The 23,852-nt window shown below is 63.5% G+C and overlaps 2 protein-coding genes across 2 annotated transcripts; one reads left to right on the forward strand and one right to left on the reverse strand.

The window, feature by feature from the left end:
• Positions 1–614: 614 nt before the first annotated feature.
• Positions 615–2,533, forward strand: LOC132320360 (SUN domain-containing protein 3-like). Its single transcript, XM_059832642.1, is given in 5 exon segments — positions 615–656; positions 883–967; positions 1,106–1,221; positions 1,927–2,094; positions 2,447–2,533. Coding segments are annotated over 5 exon segments (498 nt in total).
• Positions 2,534–12,762: 10,229 nt separating this feature from the next.
• Positions 12,763–22,097, reverse strand: LOC132320361 (rho GTPase-activating protein 9-like). Its single transcript, XM_059832643.1, is given in 18 exon segments — positions 12,763–12,943; positions 13,181–13,230; positions 13,232–13,287; positions 13,382–13,516; positions 13,608–13,661; positions 13,778–13,855; positions 13,937–14,035; positions 14,571–14,685; positions 14,799–14,897; positions 14,996–15,094; positions 15,434–15,529; positions 15,685–15,757; positions 16,405–16,495; positions 16,540–16,669; positions 17,440–17,667; positions 20,804–21,003; positions 21,498–21,790; positions 21,985–22,097. Coding segments are annotated over 18 exon segments (2,190 nt in total).
• Positions 22,098–23,852: the final 1,755 nt, after the last annotated feature.

Here is a 23,852-nt window from a genome sequence, read left to right on the forward strand (position 1 = left end):
GGGGTCTCTCCAAAGTGACTCAAAGCAGCAGGAAATTCTGCCAGTTCTCCCTAGGGGAGTCTCCTTTGGGAGGTCCTGGCAGTGCTCCTCATGCTTGCTCCAGTGGTATGTCTCTCCAAAGTGTCAATTTTGGCAGTAAACAAGCTATTTAAGGAGTCCATCCCGCCCCCTCTTTATCTTGCAGGACGCATCAGGGCTTCGTGAAGCAGACCTGGAGTCTCTGGCGTAAGAGCGCTTTCTTGCCGAGGAACACACTCTGTGGAGCCGTGTCAGCTGGCTTCGTGCTGCCTGCACTCACTCGCCTTGTGTCCAGGGCTCCTGACCTTCCCTGTCTACTACCCGCGGTGGAGGAAACGAGCCATTTGTAAACCAGAGGAAGGAAAGGGGCTGGGGGACGGGAGGTGACCCAAGCCCATCGCACCCTTCTCTGCACGGTGTTTGGAGCCTGCCTGCAGGGGCTGGGCAGATGCTGGACAAGACCTGCTTTCCCTTTGCCTCCAGGAACTCATAGGCTTGGCTGGAGCAGAAGATGCGGGAGCTCAAGGAGACGGTGGCTCAGGTGTCTGCTGCGAGGGGGAACATACTGCAGGCAGTGAGAGACGTCCTCGGAGACCATGGTGTCCAAGGAGACACGATGGTCCAAGGAGAAGAGAGAGGTAAGGGTGCTGGGGCTAGATCAGAGACCTCACTACCTTTGCAAGCTCCCTCCTGCTGCTTCCTCTTGGCCCGCTCAAAGTCGGCACTTTTTCCAATAGGTCTTGCCTTGGCTTTTCTGACACAGAGGCGCTCCTTGGCTCTGTGCAAGGACTCGGCGTTCATGCAGAATGGCCCGTGCATGTGCTTGTGTTCATTGCCATCTCTCCATTCCTAATTTTTTCCCAGGAAATTCTGCGGTTGACTCAGGTGGCAATTAAGAAGGTGCTTAACAACTGCCTCCAGATGCCTGACTGGGCTCTGGGAGCCATAGGTATGCAGACAGGAAGTCTTGCTGCCCTCGGTTTGTGTATGGCTCTCCCGCAAAGTCTGCCGAGCTCTGCTTTCAAGCCTGAGAAATACATCCTAATGCGCCGCTTCAACTCCTAATCTCTGGCCACCTTCATGTCAGGTGCCACCATCGATGAGGAGAGGACATCCAAGAGTTATGGTGGGCAAGGCAAGAGGACCTGGTGGCTTTCTCCATTTGGCTTCTTTTCTGCGAACCCTCCAGAGACAATCTTGCAGGTATCACAAGGGAAGTCCTGACTTGTGGTTCACCTCCTTGCTTTCAGGCTGGCAGTCCAAGTGCACAGCAGTCCAAGTGCACAGCACTTCCCTTCAGCCCGGCCGTGTCGCTCAGCACTGCAGTCTGCATTGCATTCCTGACGCCTGCGATCCCTCACAGCACTGCCCTCCCAGCAGAAGGGGGACCGAGCTGAACCCAGCTTCTGTGACCTGCCCGCCACCCTCGGTTGCAGTTTGCCAAGGACCTTTGTTCTTGGCAGCCCCACTGCCATACCACATCTCAGAGGGTCCCTATCCAAAGTGGGTGGGAGTGGTGGGGTCTGCTGAGCCATGGAAGCAGCAAGAGATGTTCCTCCGGGCCCCCGGCCCTCATCCGGTCTACCAAGTCTAACTACCAGGTCCAAGGCTGCATTGGACCCTGCAGCTGCAGCGCAATCTTTAAAGGGCGATGCGGTGACGTACACTAGGGACACCTGCCCTGTCTCCGCAGGCTCTGAGAAAGCAGAGCTGGCTTGGCAAAGGTGGTGGAGCCCACAGGTTTTGTAGAAACATTTCCATATTGCCCATCTGCCCATCGACTTGGACTCATTTATAAGCAGGATTGCAGCCTGCAGGCGAGGCAAGGTGTCTGCTTCTGGACAAACGGGCAGCTCTGTTGGCTCTTTCGCTGCCTTGCCGCTGACGGTCACGGCTTTCTGGTTTCAGCCCCGTATTGCCCCTGGCAACTGCTGGGCTTTCCAAGGATCTCAGGGCCATGTGGTCATCTGGCTGCCTGAGCAGATCTGGCCAAGGGCTTCCACCATCCGGCATATCTCCAAGGCAGTCTCTCCTTCAGGGGAAGTCAGCAGCACCCCCAAAGAGTTTGCTGTCTCTGTAAGTCTTTGCCTTGTGCTTCTGGGGAGGGCCCGGCCCCAGGGAAAAGCTGTACCAGAGACGTGCTTCTCACGGTGGCTTCTCTCAGTCATCTGTCTGGAGCTAGCTGCTGCAGAGCACCGCATCCCCTGGGGGGCCACCGGGGGCACGTGGGGCTTCTGTGCCTCTGGGGGCTTCTCTCTGCTTCAGGGCCAAGGATCCTGGAGCACATGCTCAAAGCACCCTGACCCAGAGTCAGCCTAAGCTGTGCTAGGCTACCGCTAGAGCCGAGGGAGGTGGGGAAGGGTTCCTGCGTTCGGCCTCGGGGGGCCCTTTTTCTGACATCCTGCACCCTTTGTCTCTTGTCTTTGAGGGAGTGGATGAGGCAACGGCAGAAACTCTCCTGGGGACATTCACCTCTGACGTGCACAAGGAGATTGCCTAGACATTCCATGTGTAGGTACCCCAAGAGCTGTGGGCAGGATGCCTGGGAAGAAGGCAGGGTTGTCTGCAAGTCCTTGGAGGAAAGAGTGCGGAGGACCACCCCAGCCAGCCTCCGCTCTCCCACGCTCCTTGCTCCTGCGGGGAAGACGGCAAGAGGAGAGCAAATAGGGCTTTGCTCTGCTGGCCGAGGCAGCTGTCCCACCTTTGCAAGGGCTTTCCTTTTCCTTCGGGTAGCGCAGAGAAAGCAGCAGCGGGAAGGGAGCCGGGAAGGGAAACAGTCCCGCTCAGGGGAGATGGCAGGAGGTAGGACGGCAGAGGTCTTCCCCCCTCAGCCGGACTCTCCCCGCATCCTGAGGCAGCCCGGGCTCCAAAGCGCCTCCGGTTTCCGTATCTCCCCTCAGCAAGCTTCTGAGGCCAGGCCTTTGCTTTCTAGGCTCAGAGGGCTCCTCCTTGGTCCTGGCAAATGGGGGTCTCAACCTTGCTTCCTCCTTCGTCAGGACTGCCGTTCGGTCCTCGGCAGGGGGACCGTGGGCAGAGGGGGCTCTGGTGATGTGATGTGGCTCTCGTCACCTGCCTGATGATGGCTCCCCCCATTTCTTTACAGAAGGAGCTTCCCAGGACCTTTCGCTACATCAAATTCCAGGTGCAGAGCAACTGGGGAAACCCAGAGTACACCTGTACGTACTGACTACAGGTTCACGGGAAGACGGCGAGCCATAACAACCACCCACAGGCCCAAGAGCTCCTTTAGGAACAATAATAAAACAAAGGAGAGGTGTGGCAGTTTGACTTGCGTGTGTTCCTTGTAAAAGTTACTCCAGGGAGCTTCCAACAACTTGCGCCACTAGTGGGGAAGGGAGCTTTCTCCCTCAGGAGAAGGATGCTCGTGGTCCAGGCGGCAGGGCAATGGGCTTGAAGGAGAAGCCCCCCATGGTCCAGCTCCAGCTTCCGCAGCCCAGGGTGGCTCACCAAAGCTCCGGTGTCACTGGGAGAGCAGAATCGCAGCCCCGGGAAAGCTCTCCCGCTGGCAGAGAAGAGAAGTGAAGCAGGCCTGTCTGCAAGGCCCAGTGCCCTCTCTCCTTTCCTAAGCAGTGCCGGGCGGCACAGAGGGCTTGGGGCCATCCTGGCTCACAGGTGCCCCTTCTCACTGGAGCTGCTTCGTGCAGGAGGGGGGCTTCCCTCGGGGGTCCCGCACTGGCTAGCCTCCCCCTGCCTCTGCAAGGTGGTGGGCGGGGGAGCCCTTCTTCAGGCAGGCCACATCAATGTGCAGTGTGTGTCTGAGCAGAGAGGCCAGCAGGAGCACAGCTCGGAGGGACGAGGACAGCCTCTCTGGCCACACAGCCAGACCCCTGTTCTCCAGGGCCAGCACCCTGCTTTGCAGTAAGGGCAGGGCTTTCCCCAGCAGCTGCAGGAGAAGGCAGCCCTTCCTCCCAAGGGCGCTCCAGCCAAAATGCCCTGGCCAGTTCTCCTTAACAGCACGCTACTGAGGTCCCCAAGTCTCTCCAGTGCACCGTGCTTGGATACGCTTTTATGTACAAGGGTCTCCAAGCCTCTCCGATACACTGGTCATCATCACGTTTCTGTGTAAGGATTCCTATGTCTCTTTGGTAGACCTGGACTGAAAAGGGTGCCGGGGCAGGGAGGTTCTCGAGCCCTTCTCGTTCCAAGGGGTTTAGTCACGAGGCTGTCTGCAATGGCCCTGTGCCACGCAGGTACTCCAGGGCTGGCCCACACTGATGTGTGTGAGGACCTCCAAGCCCCACTGCTGCACCAGGAATAGCTACAGTACAGCTTTTGAGCGTGCGCAAGCCTTGCAGATACCCTAGGGCTGAGTGTGCTGATGTGTGTGAGGCTTTCTGGGGGTTTCCCTCGGGCTGGACATGTTGCCATGTCTGAAGATGCCCAAGTCTCAACAGAAAGCCGGAGCTGGGCATGCTGTTGTGCGCATTGCTTCTCAGTCCCTATCTATTTTCTGGAGTTGGGAAATGTGTGGTGCTCTGTCTTAGGATTCCCAAGCTTTGGCAGTACCCCCAGACTGAAGATGCTGCTGACTGTGAGGATTCCTGAACCTTGCTGTTATGCTGGGGTTAGGCAATCTGCTGTGTGCCAGCGTCTCCACGCCCTGCCACTGCACTGGGCATAGCTACTGTTCGAACTGCTGTTTGAGGGTACCCGAGTATCCTTGGCGTCCCGGGGCTGGTCATGGAGCTGTGTGCGAGGATGACCAAGCTTTGCCATTTCCACAGATCTGGGCAGGGGCCCACAGGGCAAGCATTCACGAGCCTCACCAGTAGCCCTCGGAAGAAAAGGCTGCTGTGTGCAAGGCTTCCTGAGCGCTGCCTGTAGGCCGGGGCTGAACGTGCTGCCTGTACATGGGTGCCTGAGCCACACTGGTAGCTCAGGGCTCTGCAAGCTGCTGGGCGCAGGAGTCTCCAGGCTCCACTGATGCACCTGCACTGAGTCAGCTGCTCTGTGCAAGGGTCCCCAAAGCCCTCCAGTGCGCTAGTAACAGCTACGCTGCTGCATGCAAGGGACTCTGAGCCCCACAAATGCATCGGCACTGGACCTGCTGTGGGTGTGAGGATCCCCAAGTCTCATCAGAGCATCAGGGCTGGGAACGCTTTTGTGTGCAAGGGCCATGACCCCTGATGGTACGTGGAGCTGGGCATGCTGCTGTGTGTCAGGGTTCCTGAACCTCGCCGGTACCCCAGGGCTGGACACGCTGCTGTGTGCATTGGTGCCTGAGCCCCACCAGTACCCTGGGGCTGGGCACGCTTCAGTTGGGTCAACAGTCATAAGTTTCGGGGTCACTATGGATCAGTCCTCATTTGCTGTTGGGTCACATTTGATGTCTCCAGAGGGACAAGGCTGAGGGACTTGCCATGAAGTCCAGGGGGTTCCCAGAGTATAAGACTCACAGCACTTAGTTTGCAAGTTTGGGGCTCAAGGTACTGCACAGCCTTAGGGCCTGGTCCCATCGCAGTCAGGTCAGGGCTTGAGAAAGACTCAAGTAACAGTCAGGGAGCAGCAAGAACAGGCTGTTCCAAGGCTGGGGAGGTGAATTTCAATGCAACTCCCAAGCCAAGGGGCAGAGGGTGTATGGGTGGAGGTCCCCAATGAAGCTTCTCACTGCTCTTGCTCACAACTTAGGTCTTTTTACATGAGTCTGCTCCCATGTTACACAGGTGTACCCTGTGAGAGGTCAGCTTGAATACAGGCAGCAAAACGCCTGAGGTGCGGGGTAAGGGGTGGTAGAGACTCTTGGTACTCTTTGGGCCCTAACACCTCCCAGCTGGCCTCTGTCAAGTCTTTCCTCCTCTGCAGTACTGCTCACTCACAGTGGATGGCAGTCCTGATCTATTGTATCTTTCAGATGAGTATGTAAAAATCCATTTCAATTTACCTAGTCCATTCTACTGCTCCTTGTTTCACCTTGCACCAAGTCGCAATTCCTTGCAAAGACTTGTGTCTTCCTGTTATGGTAGCAGCTCCATTCCTGTCTCACTAGGCTAGGTGTTGTCTCTCATAGGATCATAGGATAATTTGAGTTGGAGGTACCTCAGGAGGTCTCTGGTCCATCCTCCTGCTCAAAGCAGGGTCAGCTACAAGATCAGGCCATTTCTCTGATGTGCTGTTGGCTAAAACTTAAAGGACGGGGCTCTGAGCAACCTGATCTAGTTGAAGATGTTCCTACTCATTGCAGGGGGGCTGGACTAGATGACTTTAGAAGGTCCCTTCCAACCCAAACCATTCTATGATTCTATGACATTCCTGGCTGGAGGCTGTATGGTATTTAGTCTGAGCTAACCAGTGCTGTGAATTTCCCAGAGGACTGGGATTCCTCCGTGGTGAAAGCTGTCAGACTGAAAAGGAGAACAAAGCCGGTATGCTCAATTCTTTCCCTTGAAATAGATACCATTGTCAGCCTTAGCTGGCGCAACTGCACCGTCTGTCATCTCACAGCCACCTATATTGACATCTGAGCTACTAATCACAGACTTCAGGTGGTTCTACTATACTTCAGACATGTCAGGTAGATTTAGATTGAAAGTTATTCAGATTATATTGTTTGTTTCCTGGAAATGACTGGAGTGGAGTCTTGTTTTGGCCTACAGTTTGCAAGACAGCAAGTGAACTTTTGGGGGGTAAATGATAGAGGAAGTTAATTTTTTCCTATTCTATAAAAGAGCTTGTGATTTTTCTGGTCTGCTGTTAGCATGCTGTAGGCACAGGTGGTAAAGGAGACCTGAAATCATCACTAGCAGGGCTGGGAAAAGTCTTGGTCTTGCTTGATTTCCCTTCTTCCTGTCTCTGAACTGCTGTTGGTGGATTATAAAGCTGGCTAGCAAAACTATTGGAAAGGGCAGTAGATGCTGAGGTCTCCTGATACTCCTCAAGGCTGAGCTGTCGCATGAGTCTTTCTGCACAGATTACAGCAGATACCATGGAAGAAGTTAAGGCCTCTGTGGTGGGTGCAGACCACACATTCTCCAGTTCTGCAGTATAACACTAAGCGGACAGCATACCTACCCAGTTGACAAAAAGCCTGTCTCTTTTCAGCCATCCTACAGACAGTTTACTGAAGGCCAGCCAGGTCCTCTGAAGAAAACCCAACCAATTGGCTCCACAGTGGTCCAGGTGTGCTGGTCCCAGCTGGGTATGTGTATGTCTAAAGTGGTTGGTCATATTTCACACCTGTTTCCAGGGCTATCAAGCTGGAAAATCCCTAGCGATGTCAGTATTGCAGGTTTGTCTTTATGTTCTGGATGCTTCAGTTTTTAAATACTTTGCTAGTCATGATGGCTTCCTACTACCAATAGCTCCTATCTCAAGGCACAGTACGGACTTAGGGTGAGGTTCACTGCCAACGGTAGCAAATGTAAATCCCTATTTCAAATAGTCTTCTTGGTAACTCTGATTTTTTTTTTGGCTGATTTCTTGTCAGATTTGATGAGATCATCATTGGTTTTACCTTGTCATACAGCTGGCAAAGAGTTCATATGAGGAAGAGGAGGAGGAAAAGTGTCAGTTCTGCTGTTTTCTTGCTGTTCACTTGTGCTCACGCTATCAGCATCACCTTCACACGGTTTCTTTGCAGGAATCTTTTTAAGCCACTTGTCCATTTTGTAAAGGTTAGCTTAGTTAAAACTGGGTAATACCATCCATAAGTCCACTTAACTGGCCACAGGTAAACTGCAATGTGTCAGAATTGAGTGAGCAAGCGAGGGGGTGCTGTGAACCACTCTGCGTTGCAAGCACCCACTCTTCCTCCAGGACACCCCGCCTGTACCACGCACGACACGGGACTGTCTGACGCAGACTGCATGAGGGAGCCAGTGGTCAGCTGTATAATAAATATAAGTACAGCTTAATTTCTTTCTTCCTTTTTTTTAAGTTTTAATATTTTCTTCCCCCACTCCACTCTGGACATGACTGCACTAATCGAATTACCAGTCTTGTTCACACCGGTGTGGGGAGCGGGTGTGGTTTAAGAGCACCCTTGCTTTGGGGAGTCCCTGTCTTCCCAGAGCAGGAGACGTGAACTTGCGCAGCACTGCTTGAGAAGGCTGCAGGAACACGTACAGAAGTATAGGAGTGGCTGCTTTTATGGAGCTCCAGGAAACTGTCCTGACCTGTGCCGTTAACTAAATCGTGGTCGTCGATGTGACCCCTGGTTCTGTACTCCAGCTGATGCTTTTCACTTCTTTTGTGGAGTGGTAAGCAGGGCCTGTGTAGCGTTGCAGAAAGCTGTGGTGCTGCATTACCCCTGCGATACAGAGGTGCTGTGCTCTGAGCAGCTCCTGCCGCAGCGACTGATGAATGTGGCAGCTTTTGCGGCAGGAGTGCAGGATCAGGCACTGGGCTGTGGCTCTTGGACCCAGGAGAGGAAGGAGAAGAACCATTGTCTCAGCGGGAGGTGAAATAGCCTGGGCTGAAGATGGAGGTCTGGTCTTGTCTCTCTCCCCTGCATGCATGGCTGGAGGGTGAAGACCCCTCCGCCGTGTCCGGACGCAAGCCCTGCCTCGGTGCAGCAGGCATGAGGCAGGAAGGCCCGGGCAGGTAGGGGCCGCAGGCTGCGGGCATTTTGTCACCCGCAGACGGGGACCCTGGACAGGCGATGACTGGACACGGGCTGAGTGTCCACCTGCGCCTGCCTCGCCACAGCAGGGTCCGGCGGTGCCACTCCTGGGTGTCACAGCCAGGGGCTGTGGGGGGGTGTTTGGGGCTTCGGGAGGAGGGGCCCAGGGGTGTTGGATGTAGGCACAGGGGAAGGGTCTGAGCAGGGGCACAGGCCCTGCACCCCAACGTGTGCTTCTGGTGGTCCCTCCAGACCTCACACAGGCAATAGCGCCCCGAGCTTTGCTTTGCCTTCCCCTCTGTGCCCCGCCTGCCCCCCATCCCTCACACCAGTGGGACCTGCTCCCACAGCAGCCATGGCCGAGGGGCCGGCCAGCCCCCGGCACAGCCCTGGCGCCAGCACAGGATGAGCACGGGGCAACGCCCCACTGTACTGGTTTTGACTGGGATAGAGTTAATTTTCTTCATACTGTCTTGTATGGGGCTATGTTTTGGATTTGTGATGAAAACAGTGTTGATCAGGCAGAGATGTGTTAGCTATTGCTGAGCAGGGCTTGCACAGCCTCGAGGCCTTTTCTGCTCCTCACCCTGCCCCGCCAGCACGTAGGCTGGGGCTGCACAAGAAGTTGGGAGGGGACACAGCCCGGACAGTTGACCCCCACTGACCAAAGGGATATCCCAGACCATAGGATGATGTGCTCAGCAATAAAAACCTGGGAGGGAGAAGTTTGCTGGGGCTGCCATTGCTCAGGGACTGACAGGGCATTGCTTGGCTGGTGGTGAGCAATTCTTTCTTCTTTTTAGCATCACTTGATTTTCTTGGTTTTGTTTTTCATTCTTTCTTTCTTTCTTTTTCTCTTTTTTTTTTCTTCTTCTTATTGAACTGTTTTTATCTCAACCCATGAGTCTCTGCACTTTTACCCTTCCAATTCTCTCCCCCATCCCACTGGCTGTGTGGTACTCAGCTGCCTACAGGGTTAACCCACAACACCCACATCCCAGGGGACTGGCGGGTTGGGGTGTGCCTGGCGCCATGCCTGCCTGCAGCAGCCCACTCTCAGGGGGTCCCTGCCGCTCAGGGGCACCTTGAGCCCCCAGTCCTGTTCACCTGAGGAAACTGAGGCGCGGGCTGGGGGTACATCCCCTCTCCCACCCATATATCCTCGGATTCCAGGCATCTGGCTTGTATCTGGGTGCCCTGTAGATCGCCTCCAGCCAGGGTGGGTAGAGGGAGCTGCAACGCTCTCCCACCTGGGGCCCGCAAGCAGCTTGGGGGGGAACGAGGAGCCAGGAGCGGGGGCACTGCAACCTGCACTCCCGCTGCCAGGAGGTCTGGTCCAGATGTAGGTGCTCGGTGCTGGTACCACGGGTCCCATTCTGTACCTGTTCTTAAATCCTTACTGGGGCGGGGGCTGTGGCAGGGGGCTTTGCCCTCTGCACGAGGAGGGCTGTGGGAGGCAGAGTTTAGGGGTGGGGGGGCGCAGCTTATCCAGGCGTTGCGCAGTGGGAGACCCTTGGGACCCCCACATCTCACGTGACGGAGTCCGCGTGATGCCAGGGCACAGCATGCTGGGATGGTTATGCATGGGGAAGATCTGTGGGGCGGCATCACCCCCCCACACCCCACGCACTGCACCCCAACTACAGGGGGGATCGGACACCTCTCCAATACCACTCTGTGGTGTGGGGGAGAGCAGCTGGTCTCCCAGGAGGGAACTTGCACTTTGGGACCTGTGGGCAGAGTAGGCGCTTGTGCGAGGGTGTGTGCGCGAGGGCATGCATGCAAGAGTGCATGTATGCAAGGGTGCATGTGCGAGGGGGCATGTGCAGACGAGGCAGCGGCAGTGGGGGCACATATACACCAAGCAGCATGGGAGTGCCTGTGTGTGAGCGCACCTGGGTCTGCGCTTACGCTGGGGAGCAGTCGTGTGCACAGGCGTGCACACCAGATGTGAGCAGGGCACTAGGGCACATTTGCAAAGTGTCCCCACATGTGTCTGGGGGGCAGAGTGTCTTACGAGTGCAGTGGGGGCTTTCACACTCCTTCGCCGTACCCAGTGTCCCAGGCTATCCCCATCCCAAGGTCTAAGTCCCTGGGTGCCCTTTGCCTGTGGGGCTGAGGGGGCACTACTGCACCCCCAGGACCCAAGGTGTGACCCCTGAAAAGTGGGGTCCCCTGGTGGTGGGGGCCGCTGGCTTCAGGCATTTTCTCACCGGCAGATGGGGAGCCTGGGGCAGGCGAGAGCTGGATACAGCAGCTGAGCTCCACCTGCCCTCTGTCACCTGGGGGGATCCAGGGGTGCTGCTCCCTGGGATGTGGGAGAGGGCAGCAGTGGGAAGAGGTATCGGGGGTGCCCAGGGGTTTAGGTGCTGAGGATTTGGGCTGACTGTCCATCTCCACCATTACCGCCTTTGACCACCTGCTTCCTTCTCCGGCTCCAGCTCTGGCTCCTGATGACGCCACTGAGAATGGCCCAAGCCACTTCATGGTCCTCCCAGCACCCCGAATTGCCCCGGGCAGAGCCCTGCTCTCAGCACCCCAGGCCTATGAGGAAGCCCCCTGCCCAGCCACGTATGCCGGGGGGTGCAGGGCTAGGGGAGCTGGGTGGGGGTTGGAGGGGGTCCTGAGCCACTGTCTGCTTGCAGGTGGAGAGCAGCGGGGGAAGGACGGGGCGATGCTTCCCCTGTGCCCGGTGTCAGAAAAACCTTCAAGTCCTGGCACATCCACAGTGGTGAGCCCACATCACCCCGCCCTGTACCGCGCATCCATCACCTCTGTACCCTCCCTTCCACAACTCTGAGCCTGTCTGAGCCTTATAGCACGAGGCCCCCCATTCCCTAAAAAGCCCCATCCCCTACGCCCTTTGCTGCCCCTGGGCCACACGCCAGCCCCCCCGCCCGGTGCCTCTGGACCACTCTCCCCCAGGCAAGCAGCCCTACTGCTGAGCTGGCTGCCAGAAAAGCTCTTCCCACTCCAGCTCCTCCACCACCCACCTGCACACGTGCTGGTGTCTCCTGGACACCCTCCACCCTCTGGGACCCCCACCCAGGCCAGGATGGGGCCCTGGCACTGCAATGCCTGTGGGGCGCTAAGGCTGTATGGCACAGTCATCAGCCACCGCACAGAGCCAGGGCTGCCCTGCCACACCAGCCGACCCCATCGGGCATCAGTGGGTCCCTCCTGGACCCCAACAAGCCTCTGGATCGGTCCCTGCCCAAAGCAGGGCTGGCGTCTCCCTGGGAGCCTCCTGGGATCCAGCTGTGCCCCCTAGGACCCTGTGCCTCCCAAGTCTCCTTCTGCCCCTTCTTGACTGGAGCTCTTGGGCCCCTGCCTGCCCTCCATCTCCTGCCTGCCCTGGGCTAAGAACAGATCCAGTGAACACTGCTGCCTGGGAACTGGGAGCGGCTGGTGCAACTGGTGAGCAGGGGTCTGGGGGCACTGGGGAGCTGGGAGGGCACTGTGAGAATGCAGAAGCAGTGCGTGGTGGCACTCGGTCCTGGGGGCGCACTGGGATGGGAAATGGGGAAGTAGGGGGCACAGAGAAGGTGCTGAGGCCCTGGGAGGGACTGGGGGCCACTGGGAGGCCCAGGGGGATGGTGACCCTGACAGGGCGCTGTGAGAGCTCCCATACCCATTGACCGTTGTGTCCTACAGAAAGGAGTCCTGGTGGTGCCGGCCACCCTGGGGTCCACAGGGGCTGGTGGTAGCTGCAGCGGGGTGCGGGCACCCCAGAGCACACCTCAGAGACCCCCAGCCCTGGTATGGCCGGATCCTGCCCTGGCACTGGCTGTGCCAGCAGAGCCGGGGGCCTTTCCTGGGGGCAGGGTCTGATGGCAACAGATAAGTATTTAATGAATGGTGGAAATAAATCAGCACTGTAATGACCTCGGGGAGGTGTACGGGGCATGGCAGGGGGCAGAGGGAAGGGCACTTGGGGGCTGCCATATGCCTGGATGACAACGTGCTCTGGGGAGGTGGCAGGAGGTGGGTGGCTCTGGGTGCCGCAGACCCCCCAACCCTGGTCAGAGCAGGAGGTGCTGGCGGTCGCAGGCAAGGTGCCCGTTTACTGCAAAGTTGAAGGTACATGGGACAGGGAAGACTGGCGGGGTAGGAAGGGGCACCGGCAGCCAGAGCACCCATGCCTGACTCGGGCGGGGGTGCCAGGCTCAGGGGGGTGCAGGGAAGATGCGGTCAAAGTGTGCCAGCAGCAGCTCCACGGCCTGGTTCTGCTGGGCCATGCCCGCCGCCAGGCTGCCTGGCTCGCGCTCTGGCCGCAGCAGCGTCGGCCCGAACACGATGCCAATGTTCTGTCGTGTCATGCGGTTGACATCCACCCGCTCCATCACCCTGGGGATGCGCAGGGTTGGGGGGTGGTCCCATGCACCCCACCCAGCCCTGGTCCTCCCTCCATCACCCCAGGTGGTCCATGTGCCGGGGCTCCATCTCTCTGGCAGGCCCTAATCCCGCCCCCCGCCTCCAGCATAGCAGGGCCACCCGATACCGCCCCCCCAGCTACCCCATGCTACCCCATAGCCCATCCACCTGTGGCGCAGCTCTAAGCCCAACCCACAGCTGCCCCCTTACCGGCAGAGGTGAGCCAGAAGGTAGCGCAGGGTGGCATAGTTGGGGGGGGGGCAGGCTCTGCACCAGCTCAGCCACCCGCTCCACCTGCTCCTGGGGGTCCGGCAGCTCTGGGGAGGAGACACAGTGCTCAGAGATGGGTGGCCGCCCCCAGCACCGGTAGCCTGGGGATGCCCACGGGGAGCACGGCAGGGAGGCACTTACTGACAGCTTCAATGAAGGAGTCAAAGAGCCCGTAGGGCACTAGGGGCTCGGGCAGCTCCCGGAAGAAGAGCTTGAGGGCACCAGTCACCACGTGGACATCGCTCCACTCGGGGTCTGCCAGGCTGAGCCGCTCCTCTGGGAGGAACAGGGGAGGTCAGCTTGCACCTGGGCCCCCCAAGGCCCCAGCACCACCAGGGCCACCCCCTGCCCGGCCACCCCGGCTGACCTTGGCACAGCTGCTCGGGGAAGACATAGCGCCCGTCCGAGGTCACGGCTCGCTCTGTGGGGACGAAGGAGGGGTCATGGAGGAAGAAGACGCCTTCCCCCATCCCTGGGCACGTCCTCCAACACGTACCCTCTCCAGCACCCCCATCCTGTGCCCCCTGGTCCCCTCACCCCGGTCCACAGCAAAACGCAGCTTCTGGATCACGGACAGGTTCCCGTTGACCCGGTAGATCCCATCAACATCAAGGCCTGGGGACAATGAGGTGGGTGAGACATGGTGGGGGAAGTCTGTGCCAGCTGGGGGGGCACAGCCGGCTGGGAGGACCCTACCTCTCTCCTCAACAGCCTCCACGCAGAGCCGGACGAAGCGGGGCACTGTGGTGCTCTCCCGCTGGCACAGGGCATCCAGGCGGCACCCAAACACCTGGTCTGGGAGAGGGCATCGCTCGGGCAAACTGGGATGGGGAGCACGGGGACTCGGCAGGGGGCAAATGGGATCAGGGCGGGGGTACAGGCACCAGGAAGGAATGCTGGGGACCGGGAAGGCGGTGGTGAGGGCAGGGAGAGACACCAGGACTGGGAAAGGACACTGGGACCAGGAAGGGATGCTGGACTGGAGGGAGACACTGGGACTGGTGGGTACACAGGGACTGAGGGGGGTCTCTGGGACAGGTTGAGGGGGGAGGACAGACACTGGGATCAGGAGGGTGACAGGGATCAGAAGGGGATGCTGCGACTTGGGAGGGACACTGGGACCAATGGGTGCACAGGCACTCAGGGCAGGAACACTGGGCAGGGAGGGACACTGGGGCCCACTGGGGACAGCCAGCCAAGGCTCAACAGAGTACTCAGGCACCCTCTTCCTCTCCCACTTTGGGGGCAGAGGGAGGATGTGGGAGGCTTTGGGGGGGTCCCGAGGGTGTGGTGGGACTTGTGGGGAGGTCCCGCAGGTGGGGAGACCCACCTCGAATGAGCCCCTTCTCCTGCAGGCTCTGGAGCGGAGGCCGCTTGACAATGAAGCGCCTCAGCTTGCTCTTCACCCGCTTCTTCTCCGAGGCGTCGGGGGCATGGGGGGGCACCTGGGGGCACAGCGGGCCCGGGGTGCGGTCGCGGTCACAGTCACGCCAGCCTTGAGGCCCGCTCCCCCCCTCGGCCCCCCAACCCTACCTGGAGCCCCGGCCCCCGCAGTGACCTGTGGCACCTCGTCCTCTTCCCCGCTAAGCTCCACCAGATCCCCAAAGTCCCCCCGGCGGAGCCACTCCACAGGCACGTCCACGGGGTTCTCCAGGTCCTGGGTGGAGGGAGGGGTGGTGGACAGGGACAGTTAGGGATGCCGATGGGGCTGGGGGCAACCATGGGGCAACCCCTGCCCCCCCTCCAGGCACTCACCAGCCGGCGGATGACCCCCCGGATGGCCCGGGCCCACTCCTGGATGGTGGCCTCTTGGTCCGACTGCAGCAGGAACTCATTACCCATCACAGTGCGGAGCTGGCGGGGGGGGGGCAGCAGCAGCATTGGGGGTGGCAGGGACCCCTGGACCCAGGCACTCCAGGGGTGCCCTGCTCCCCCCCCCACAATGGGGGGCTCCAGGGGTGTCCCCAACCCAAGGGGGGTCCCTACACCACCCTCTCCATGCCCCAGGGGAATATACGAGTGGGTCGCATTTTGGGGGTTCCTGTACGTGCTGGGCTGTGGGGTCCCCTTCTCCGTGGGCTGTATTTGGGGGGATCCCTGTGATGCCTGGACTGTTATGGAGAGCCCCACATCCTCTGGGCTGTGCGCTTCAGGCATCCCCACATCCCTAGCCTGGGGTCCCACCCCACTCACGTGGATGACATTCTTCTTGCTGGAGAGGTCACGGGCCCAATCCAGGGCAGCCCCCCGCAAGTCCACGCTGCTCTCGGGGCGGCTGCTAGCAGGGCACTGGGGGGGCACCGGACATCATGGGTGCCCTGTCCGCCTTGTGTCTCCACAGCACCCTGTATTCCTCCACAGCCCTCTCCCCCCACTGTCCCCCCCACACCTCCCAAAGCTCCAGCACTCCACTGTCCCAGCCCACCCCCGTGCCCCACACTCACCCAGGCAGTGGGTGCCGGCCCCTTGGGCTCCTTGTAGAAGATGAGGCTGTTCCCGGCCAGCACCACCCAGGAGACCCCCCCCAGCTCTTCCTGGGGGCAGGAGGTGAGGGGCACCCCCAATCCCTCCCCAGCCAGGGCTGGGGGCAGGCTTGGGTGCCCCCTACACCAGGAGAGCCCCACACAAGCCCCGGGCACCATTTGGGCACTGGCAGTGCCCCGGATCCACCCCCTCACCCCCAGCCTGGCACGGCCGAAGGCGCCTTTGTGTGCCAGGGACATCACTTGTCTGGAGCCCCTCAGCTGTGAAGAGGCGTGGGCCAGCCTGGCATGGCCCCCCCAGGCGGGAATGCCTGCCCCCAGATGGCACAGCCCCCCCTGGCATAAACTCCCCCCCACCCAGGCTGGCATGGCCCCCCCAGCTTGGCAGAAACCCTCTGCTCCAGCGGGGACCACTCCAAACCTGGCAAGGACCCCCAGACTGGCAGAGACCCCCTGCTTCAATATGGACCTCCCCAAGCCTGGCACAGCCCCCACCGGGACCCCCCCCGCAGGGACCCCAACCTGGCACAGCCCCCTGCACCAGGACCCCCCCGCAGGGACCCCAGCCTGGCACAGCCCCCTGCACCAGGACCCCCCCGCAGGGACCCCAGCCTGGCACAGCCCCCTGCACCAGGACCCCCCCGCAGGGACCCCAGCCTGGCACAGCCCCCTCCCCACCCCGGTCCCCACCTGAGCTTCCTTCCCCCCTCAGCGATCTTGGTCCTGTTGAGCTGCCCGGCCTTCTGCACCTCCTGCGAGGACAGGGTCAGTGCTGCCCCCGGCCCCCCCAGCGCCCCTCGGCCCCCCCAGCGCCACCCGGCCCGGGGTAACTCACGGTGGGCAGGGCGGGGGCGCAGGGCGGGGGCTCGACCGGGGCCAGGGGGGGCTGGGGGGCCGCTGTCCGGTCCTCCAGGCTGTGGTGGGCGAGGGTCCGGCCGTGGCTCACCTGCAGCGGGGAGACAGTGCAGGGGGCACAGCCCGGGCCCTGCCTGGTGCCCCCGCATACCCTTGCCAGTGCCCCCCGTTATCCATCCATGCCTTGACCCCTCCCGTGCCACCCAGTGCCCCCCATCCTCCCTCCTCCCCAGCCCCCTCCCACCCTGCCCCCTCCCTGTGCTTCTGCCCTCCCCCCCCCCCCCCGTCCCCCAGCTCACGGTGCCACCAGGGACCCTGGCATCGCTGGAGCTCCAGAGTGCCATGGTCCTGGGGGGCTCGGCAGGGGGGGTCAGGCCCTGCAAGGGACAGGGATCAGCCTCAGGGGACGGCATGGCCAGGACCCCCAGGACTGGGCCCCCCCCAGCAATCAGCGCTGGCGCTAATTGCCAGCAGCCCAGTGGGGCTGTGCCAGTGTCAAGGGGGGGACAGTGAGGGGGACCTGGAGGGCACTGGGGGAGTCAGAGGGGGTGCTGGTGGGGCCACACAGAAGGGGTGGGAGGGAAGATACTGGGGAGAATCAAGGAGTGACAGGGGCCACTGTGGGGGGCAAGGGGGGGGCATGAGAAAGATACAGTGGACATTGGGGGACACGGGGACACGATGCATGGGCAGTGGTGGGGACGCGTGGGGGAGGCATGGGGAGTATGGGGGACAGTGGGATGGATGCTGGTGGGGAAGGGGGGGGCATGGGGGGCCAGGGAGGGATGGGGGTGTGTAGACCCAGCTGGCGGGGAGGCTGGCAGGGCCCCAGTACTCCCCCCTGCTGCCCCCCATGCCCACCGCCTCCCGGTGCCGCCGGGGGGGCTTCCAGGAGGTCGTGCCCGTCTGGGGGTTATAGAAGAAGCAGCGACCGCTGCTGGGGTCCAGGTGGCGCTCCCAGGCCCCCAAAACCTGGAGGGGGGGTCCGGCTGGCACTGGGGGCTCAGCCTGGCCCCCCGCCCGCTGCAGCTCTTCCAGGTTGCAGTAGATCATGGTGGCTCCCAGGGGGGGCACCTGGGGGGCCAGATCCTAAACTGGGGGGCACATGGACAATGCCCATAGCATACGCCCAGCCCCATGCTGTGCCTCCCATGCCCTGCCCCCCCAGCCCCCCCGCAGTGCCCCCTACCCTCCCCAGTGCCCCCTGCCCTCCCCCCCGGCCCTGCCCCCCAGCCCCCCCGCAGTGCCCCCTGCCCTCCCCCCCTGCCCTGCCCCCCAGCCCCCCCGCAGTGCCCCCTGCCCTGCCCCCCGGCCCCCCGCATTCCCCCGGCGCCCTGCCCAGCCCAGATCAGGGTTGTGCAACCGCCTCCCCGGGGCCGTTTGCCGCCCGCCCCCGCCCCGGCCCCTCCGGCGGCTGCGGCCACCCCAGGGCTCCCCCGGCCCGGGCCCGACGCCCCGCGCCCACCTGCCGCCCGCGGCCGCGCAGCACCGGCCCCCCCCCCGGCCCCGCTGAGGGCGGCACGGCCCCCCCCCCCCCCCCGTACTTCCTCCGCTGCCCCACGGCGACGAGGAAGCGGCGGCAGCGAGGGCGGGGTTGGGGGGTGCTGGGGGGCAGGGGGGTGGGGGTGCGTAGGGAGCGGAGCAGAGGGGCGAAGTTGGGGGGTACAGGGGGTGAGGGCAGGCAAAGCAGGGGTGCGCGCTCGGGGGTGCAGGTGGGCGATGCAGGGGGGCGATGCAGGGGGGCGCAGGGGGGCGATGCAGGGGGGCAAGGTCAGGGGGTGCAGGGGTTGCAGGTGAGCAATGCAGCGGGGCGAGGTTCAGGGGTGCAGGCAGGCAATGCAGGGGTGCGAAGTTGGGGGGTGCAGGGGGTGAAGGTAGGCAAAGCATGGGTGTGCGCTCGGGGGTTGCAGGTGGGCGATGCAGGGGGGCAAGGTCAGGGGGTGCAGGGGTTGCAGGTGGCCGATGAAGGGGGGCGAAGTCGGGGGTGCAGGTGAGCAATGCAGGGGGGCGAGGTTCAGGGGTGCAGGCGGGCGATGCAGGGGCACGAGGTCGGGGGGTGCAGGTGAGCAATGCAGGGGGGCGAGGTTCAGGGGTGCAGGCGGGTGATGCAGGGGCACGAGGTCGGGGGGTGCAGGTGAGCAATGCAGGGGGGCGAGGTTCAGGGGTGCAGGCGGGCAATGCAGGGGGGCGAAGTTGGGGGGTGCAGGTAGGCAAAGCAGGGGTACGAGGTCGGGGGGTGCAGGTGGGCGATGCAGGGGGGCAAGGTCGGGGGGTGCAGGGGTTGCAGGTGGGTGATGCAGGGGGGCAAGGTCGGGGGTGCAGGCAGGCGATATAGGGGGGTGAGGTCGGGGGGTGCAGGTAGGCAAAGCAGGGGTGCGCGCTTGGGGGTGCAGGTGGGCGATGCAGGGGGGCAAGGTCGGGGGGTGCAGGGGTTGCAGGTGGGTGATGCAGGGGGGCGAAGTTGGGGGGTGCAGGGGGTGAAGGTAGGCAAAGCATGGGGGCGCGCTCGGGGGTTGCAGGTGGGCGATGCAGGGGGGCGAGCTCTGGGGTTACAGGTGGGCGATGCAGGGGGGCAAGGTCAGGGGGTGCAGGGGTTGCAGGTGGCCGATGAAGGGGGGCGAAGTCGGGGGGTGCAGGTGAGCAATGCAGGGGGGCGAGGTTCAGGGGTGCAGGCGGGCGATGCAGGGGCACGAGGTCGGGGGTGCAGGTGGGCGATGCAGGGGGGCGAGGCCGGGGTTGCAGGGGTTGCAGGTGGCCGATGCAGGGGGGCAAAGTTGGGGGGTGCAGGGGGTGAAGGTAGGCAAATCAGGGGTGCACGCTCGGGGGTGCAGGTGGGCGATGCAGGTGGGCGAGGTCGGGGGGTGCAGGGGGGGCGATGCAGGGGGGCAAGGTCAGGGGGTGCAGGGGTTGCAGGTGAGCAATGCAGCAGGGCGAGGTTCAGGGGTGCAGGCAGGCAATGCAGGGGTGCGAAGTTGGGGGGTGCAGGGGGTGAAGGTAGGCAAAGCATGGGTGTGCGCTCGGGGGTTGCAGGTGGGCGATGCAGGGGGGCGAGCTCGGGGGTTACAGGTGGGCGATGCAGGGGGGCAAGGTCAGGGGGTGCAGGGGTTGCAGGTGGCCGATGAAGGGGGGCGAAGTCGGGGGTGCAGGTGAGCAATGCAGGGGGGCGAGGTTCAGGGGTGCAGGCGGGCGATGCAGGGGCACGAGGTCGGGGGGTGCAGGTGAGCAATGCAGGGGGGCGAGGTTCAGGGGTGCAGGCGGGTGATGCAGGGGCACGAGGTCGGGGGGTGCAGGTGAGCAATGCAGGGGGGCGAGGTTCAGGGGTGCAGGCGGGCGATGCAGGGGGGCGAGGTCGGGGGATGCAGGTGGGCGATGCAGGAGGGTGAGGTCAGGGTTGCAGGTGGGCGATGCAGGGGGGCGAGGTCGGGGGATGCAGGTGGGCGATGCAGGGGGGCGAGGTCGGGGGGTGCAGGGGTTGCAGGTGAGCAATGCAGGGGGGTGAGGTCGGGGGGTGCAGGTGGGCAATGCAGGGGGGTGAGGTTCAGGGGTGCAGGCAGGCAATGCAGGGGTGCGAAGTTGGGGGGTGCAGGGGTTGAAGGTAGGCAAAGCAGGGGTGCGCGCTCGGGGGTTGCACGTGAGCGATGCAGGGGGGCAAGGTCAGGGGGTGCAGGGGTTGCAGGTGGGCGATGCAGGGGTCGAGGTCAGGGGGTGCAGGTGGGCGATGCAGAGGGGTGAGGTTCGGGGGTGCAGGCAGGCAATGCAGGGGGGCGAGGTCGGGGGGTGCAGGGGTTGCAGGCGGGCGATGCAAGGTGGCAAGGTGGGCGTGCAGGTGAGCAATGCAGAGGGACAAATTTGGGAGGTGCAGGTCAGCAACGCAGTGGAGTGAAGTTGGGTGCAGGGGTGCAGGCTGGTGATGCAGATGGAGAGGTTGGGGGTGCAAGGGGTACAGGTAAGCGATGCAGGAGGCAAGGTTGGGGGGGGTGCAGAGGTTGCAGGTAGGCGATGCAGGGGGGCAGGTTGGAGGCGCAGGTGGGCGAGGTTGGGGGTGCAGGGGGTGAAGGTGGGTGAGGTTGGGGGTGTAAGGGTGCAGGGTGCGTGTTGAGGGAAGGAGAGCGCAAAGGCTGGGGGGTGTGCGGGGATAGGGAGCACCGGCGAGGCTGCAGGGGCGCAGAGGGGAACAGGGCTGGGGGCACAGGCTGTCCTGTGGGGCCCCCTGGCCCCCACTCACCCCAGTGCCCTGGGCCAGCAGCTCCTGCTGGGACTGGCACCGCGGCAGGGCTGGGGGGGGGACGGGCAGGGCCCCCTCTGCCAGCTGGCTGGTGCTGACGCAGCGGCTCATGGAGCGGGTGGGGGTCAGCCTGGCCTCCTGGGGTGGGGCCGGGGGGGGCCCACACAGGTCCTCCAGTGAGTGGCACTGCGGTGGCAGGCCTGGGGGAAGAGGAGGGTACCCACCAACCCAAAATGATGCTTCAGCTTGCAGGTGGGGGGCAGAGACCCAGTGTCCCCCTGGCCCCGGTACCCCCAGCCCCATGTCCCTGGTGTCTCCCAGAGCCTGCAGCCCTGTGCCCCTTCCATCTCCTGCACTCCCAGCGCTTTGGCCCCCATCATCCCTCACGGGTGTCTCCCTGCCCTGTGCCCTCAATCGGTCCTCCAGCCCTGTCCCCCCAGTGCCCCCTTATCCCGCGCTTTTAGTGCCCCCAGCCCCAATCTTCCCCCAGCCTTGTGCACCCAGACCCACAGCCAGGACTCCCAGTGGTGTGTCCTCCAGCCCTGTACTCCCAATGTCCCCTCATCCTATGCCCTGAATGCCCCCAACCCCTTGCCCCCTCCTCGGTGCCCCATGGCTCCATTCTCCCAGCATCCTGCCATCCGGTGTCTCCCTGCCCCGTGGCCCCAGCCCCGTGCCCCCCTGCCCCGCTCACCTGTGCCCGCAGGCTGGCTGGGGGGCAGCGTGCTCTGTCTCCCGGCATCACCAGGGTCCAGCTCAGCCACGTAGGTAGCAGGGATGAAGAAGGGCCGAGCCCAGCGGGGCTCGCTGGCCCGTCTCACCTGCCACCAGTCCTCGTTGGCTTTGTGGAGCAGCAGGAACTGCTCGCCAGCAGCCATGGCCACGTGTCGCCCGTCCTCGGCACGGTACGCGTAGTTGTAGAGGGCGCGGAGCACCACGGCCGGCTCAGTGCGCCGCCACCCGCCGCCCCTCCAGCCGCCACCCGCCCTGCCAGCATCCTCACCCCACTCAGGGCACCCGGGCACACTACCTGGCCCTCGCCATCTGCAGGGCACAGGACTGGGGGTCAGGGCGGACATGCCCTATGCCCCATGGCTGGCATGGCCCCGTGCTGTGGTGGAATAGGGCTAAGCGGTGCCACAGGTGACAGCAGGGACCCTGTCTGCAGGGCCAGGACTCACCAGACTGTGTTGTGCCCCATGGCCAGGCTGTGTCCCACGGCCATGCTGTGCCTTACAACCGTGTGGCCCGTGGCCAGGATGTGCCCCACAGCGAGGCTGTGCCCCATGGCCATGGCAATGCCCCCTGGCCAGCCTGTGCCCATATCCTGGGCTATGCCCCACAGACAGAATGTGCCCCATGGCCAGGCTGTGCCCCACGGCCATGGATTCCCCCCGAGCTATGGCAATGCCCCAGGCAAACCTGTCCACAAGCAGTGGAGGAACCATGTGCTGCCCCAGTTCCTGGTGCCTGGCCCTGGGGTACAGGGGACTGGGGGGACCGGAGGGACTGGGAGTACTGGGGCAGCCAGGGCTCAGGGGCCTGCAGGAAACCCATCAGCTGCCGCAGCAGGAAGCAGCGAGGCTGCGGCTTCCTCGTGCCACACGGCATGGGGTGCTGGGGGGCCTCAGCTCCACAGCCCCACAGCCTCCAGTCCCCCGGTCCTCATCCCATGGCCCTGCAGCCTCCCCAGCCCCTGGTCCCCATCCCACAGCCCTACAGCGCTGTGGCTCCCAGTCCCTGGGTCCCCATCCCAAGGGCCCCTAGCCCCCCGCCCCATATTCCCTGGTCCCCAGCCCCACGGCCCCATATTCCCTGGTCCCCAGCCCCACGGCCCTAGGCTCTCGGAGCTGCAGCCCGCCCCAGCTCCACGGCTCTACAGCCCCCAAGCCTGCACCCCAGCTGGACATACGCTCACCATCTTTGGGGCGCCGCTGCGGTGGGCAGGACTTGATGCCAGGACAGAGAGGTGGGGGGGGCTGCCATGGGGTGTAGGCGGAGGACCCGGGTGCCCTGCCCGCACCCAGCCAGCCGAGTGCCCGCAGGTGCGGGGATTAGAGCCCGCGGCCCCGCTCGATCCCGCTCGGCCCGAAGCGCCTTTCGGCTCTGCCCACGCCGTGCTGCCGGGAGGGCTCGGGGGGAGGCGAGGCAGGGCAATGGGGTCATTGCAGTGCCCCGGGGGAGGACCCCCGCCCGCTTGCGTCCCGCCCCGTTCCCGACACCTGCTCCCGCTCCCCTGCCCTCTTTCTGCCCCACCGGATCCGGGGGCACGGGGGGGGGGCCCGGGGAACGGGCCGGGGCGGCCGCTGGCGGCTCGCCAGGCCGTGCCTGCACGGACCCCGGTCCGGGCCAGCGACCCCGCCGGCGGGCCCCCCCCGCTGTCCCCCACCCACCTGGTCCTGCCGGGGTGGCGGCTCGGGCCCGCCCGTAGCGGCGGCAGCGGGGACACCTCCCCGGGCCACGTGACAGGACGAGACGGGACGCCCGGGTCCTCGCCCCGCTGCGGGGCGGGACGGGGAGCGGGGGGTCCTCCCGGCTCCCGGGGCGGGAAGGGAGAGGGTCCCGCTGGGAAAGCGGGAGCGGGCAGGCGGACGCCGGGGTCCCGCGGGGGGCTGCGGGCGGGCGGAGTTGTGGGTGCACCGGGACCGGGGGGCAGGACGCCTGGGTCCCCGCCCGCGGCCCCCGCGAGGCAGTGCGGGGAGGGGCGGCGGGGCGCCCCGGTGCCCCTCCGGGTCCACGTCCGGGGTGGGGGGGGGCAGGGGCACGGCCCCGCGGGGCCGTGGGGGGACCGTGTGACGTGGAGCGCGGCGCTGCCGGACAGCCTCGGCACCGTGCCGTGAGATCACGGCCCCATCCCGCGGCGGGAGCGGAGGATGCTGCGGGCGGTGACGGCCCCGCCCGGTGGCCATGGCAACCCCGGCGGGCCGGCTCCCCTGTCGCCATGGGGACCGCGCGGCCGGCGCTCTCGCGAGAGTTGGGGGGGGGGGGGGGGTGGCCGCCGCCTCGAGGGGCATTGTGGGGGCTGTAGGGCGGTCCCGGCGTGCCCCGC

Source organism: Gavia stellata, chromosome 35 (assembly GCF_030936135.1).
Source record: "Gavia stellata isolate bGavSte3 chromosome 35, bGavSte3.hap2, whole genome shotgun sequence".
NCBI classification, from domain to species: Eukaryota; Metazoa; Chordata; class Aves; order Gaviiformes; family Gaviidae; genus Gavia; species Gavia stellata.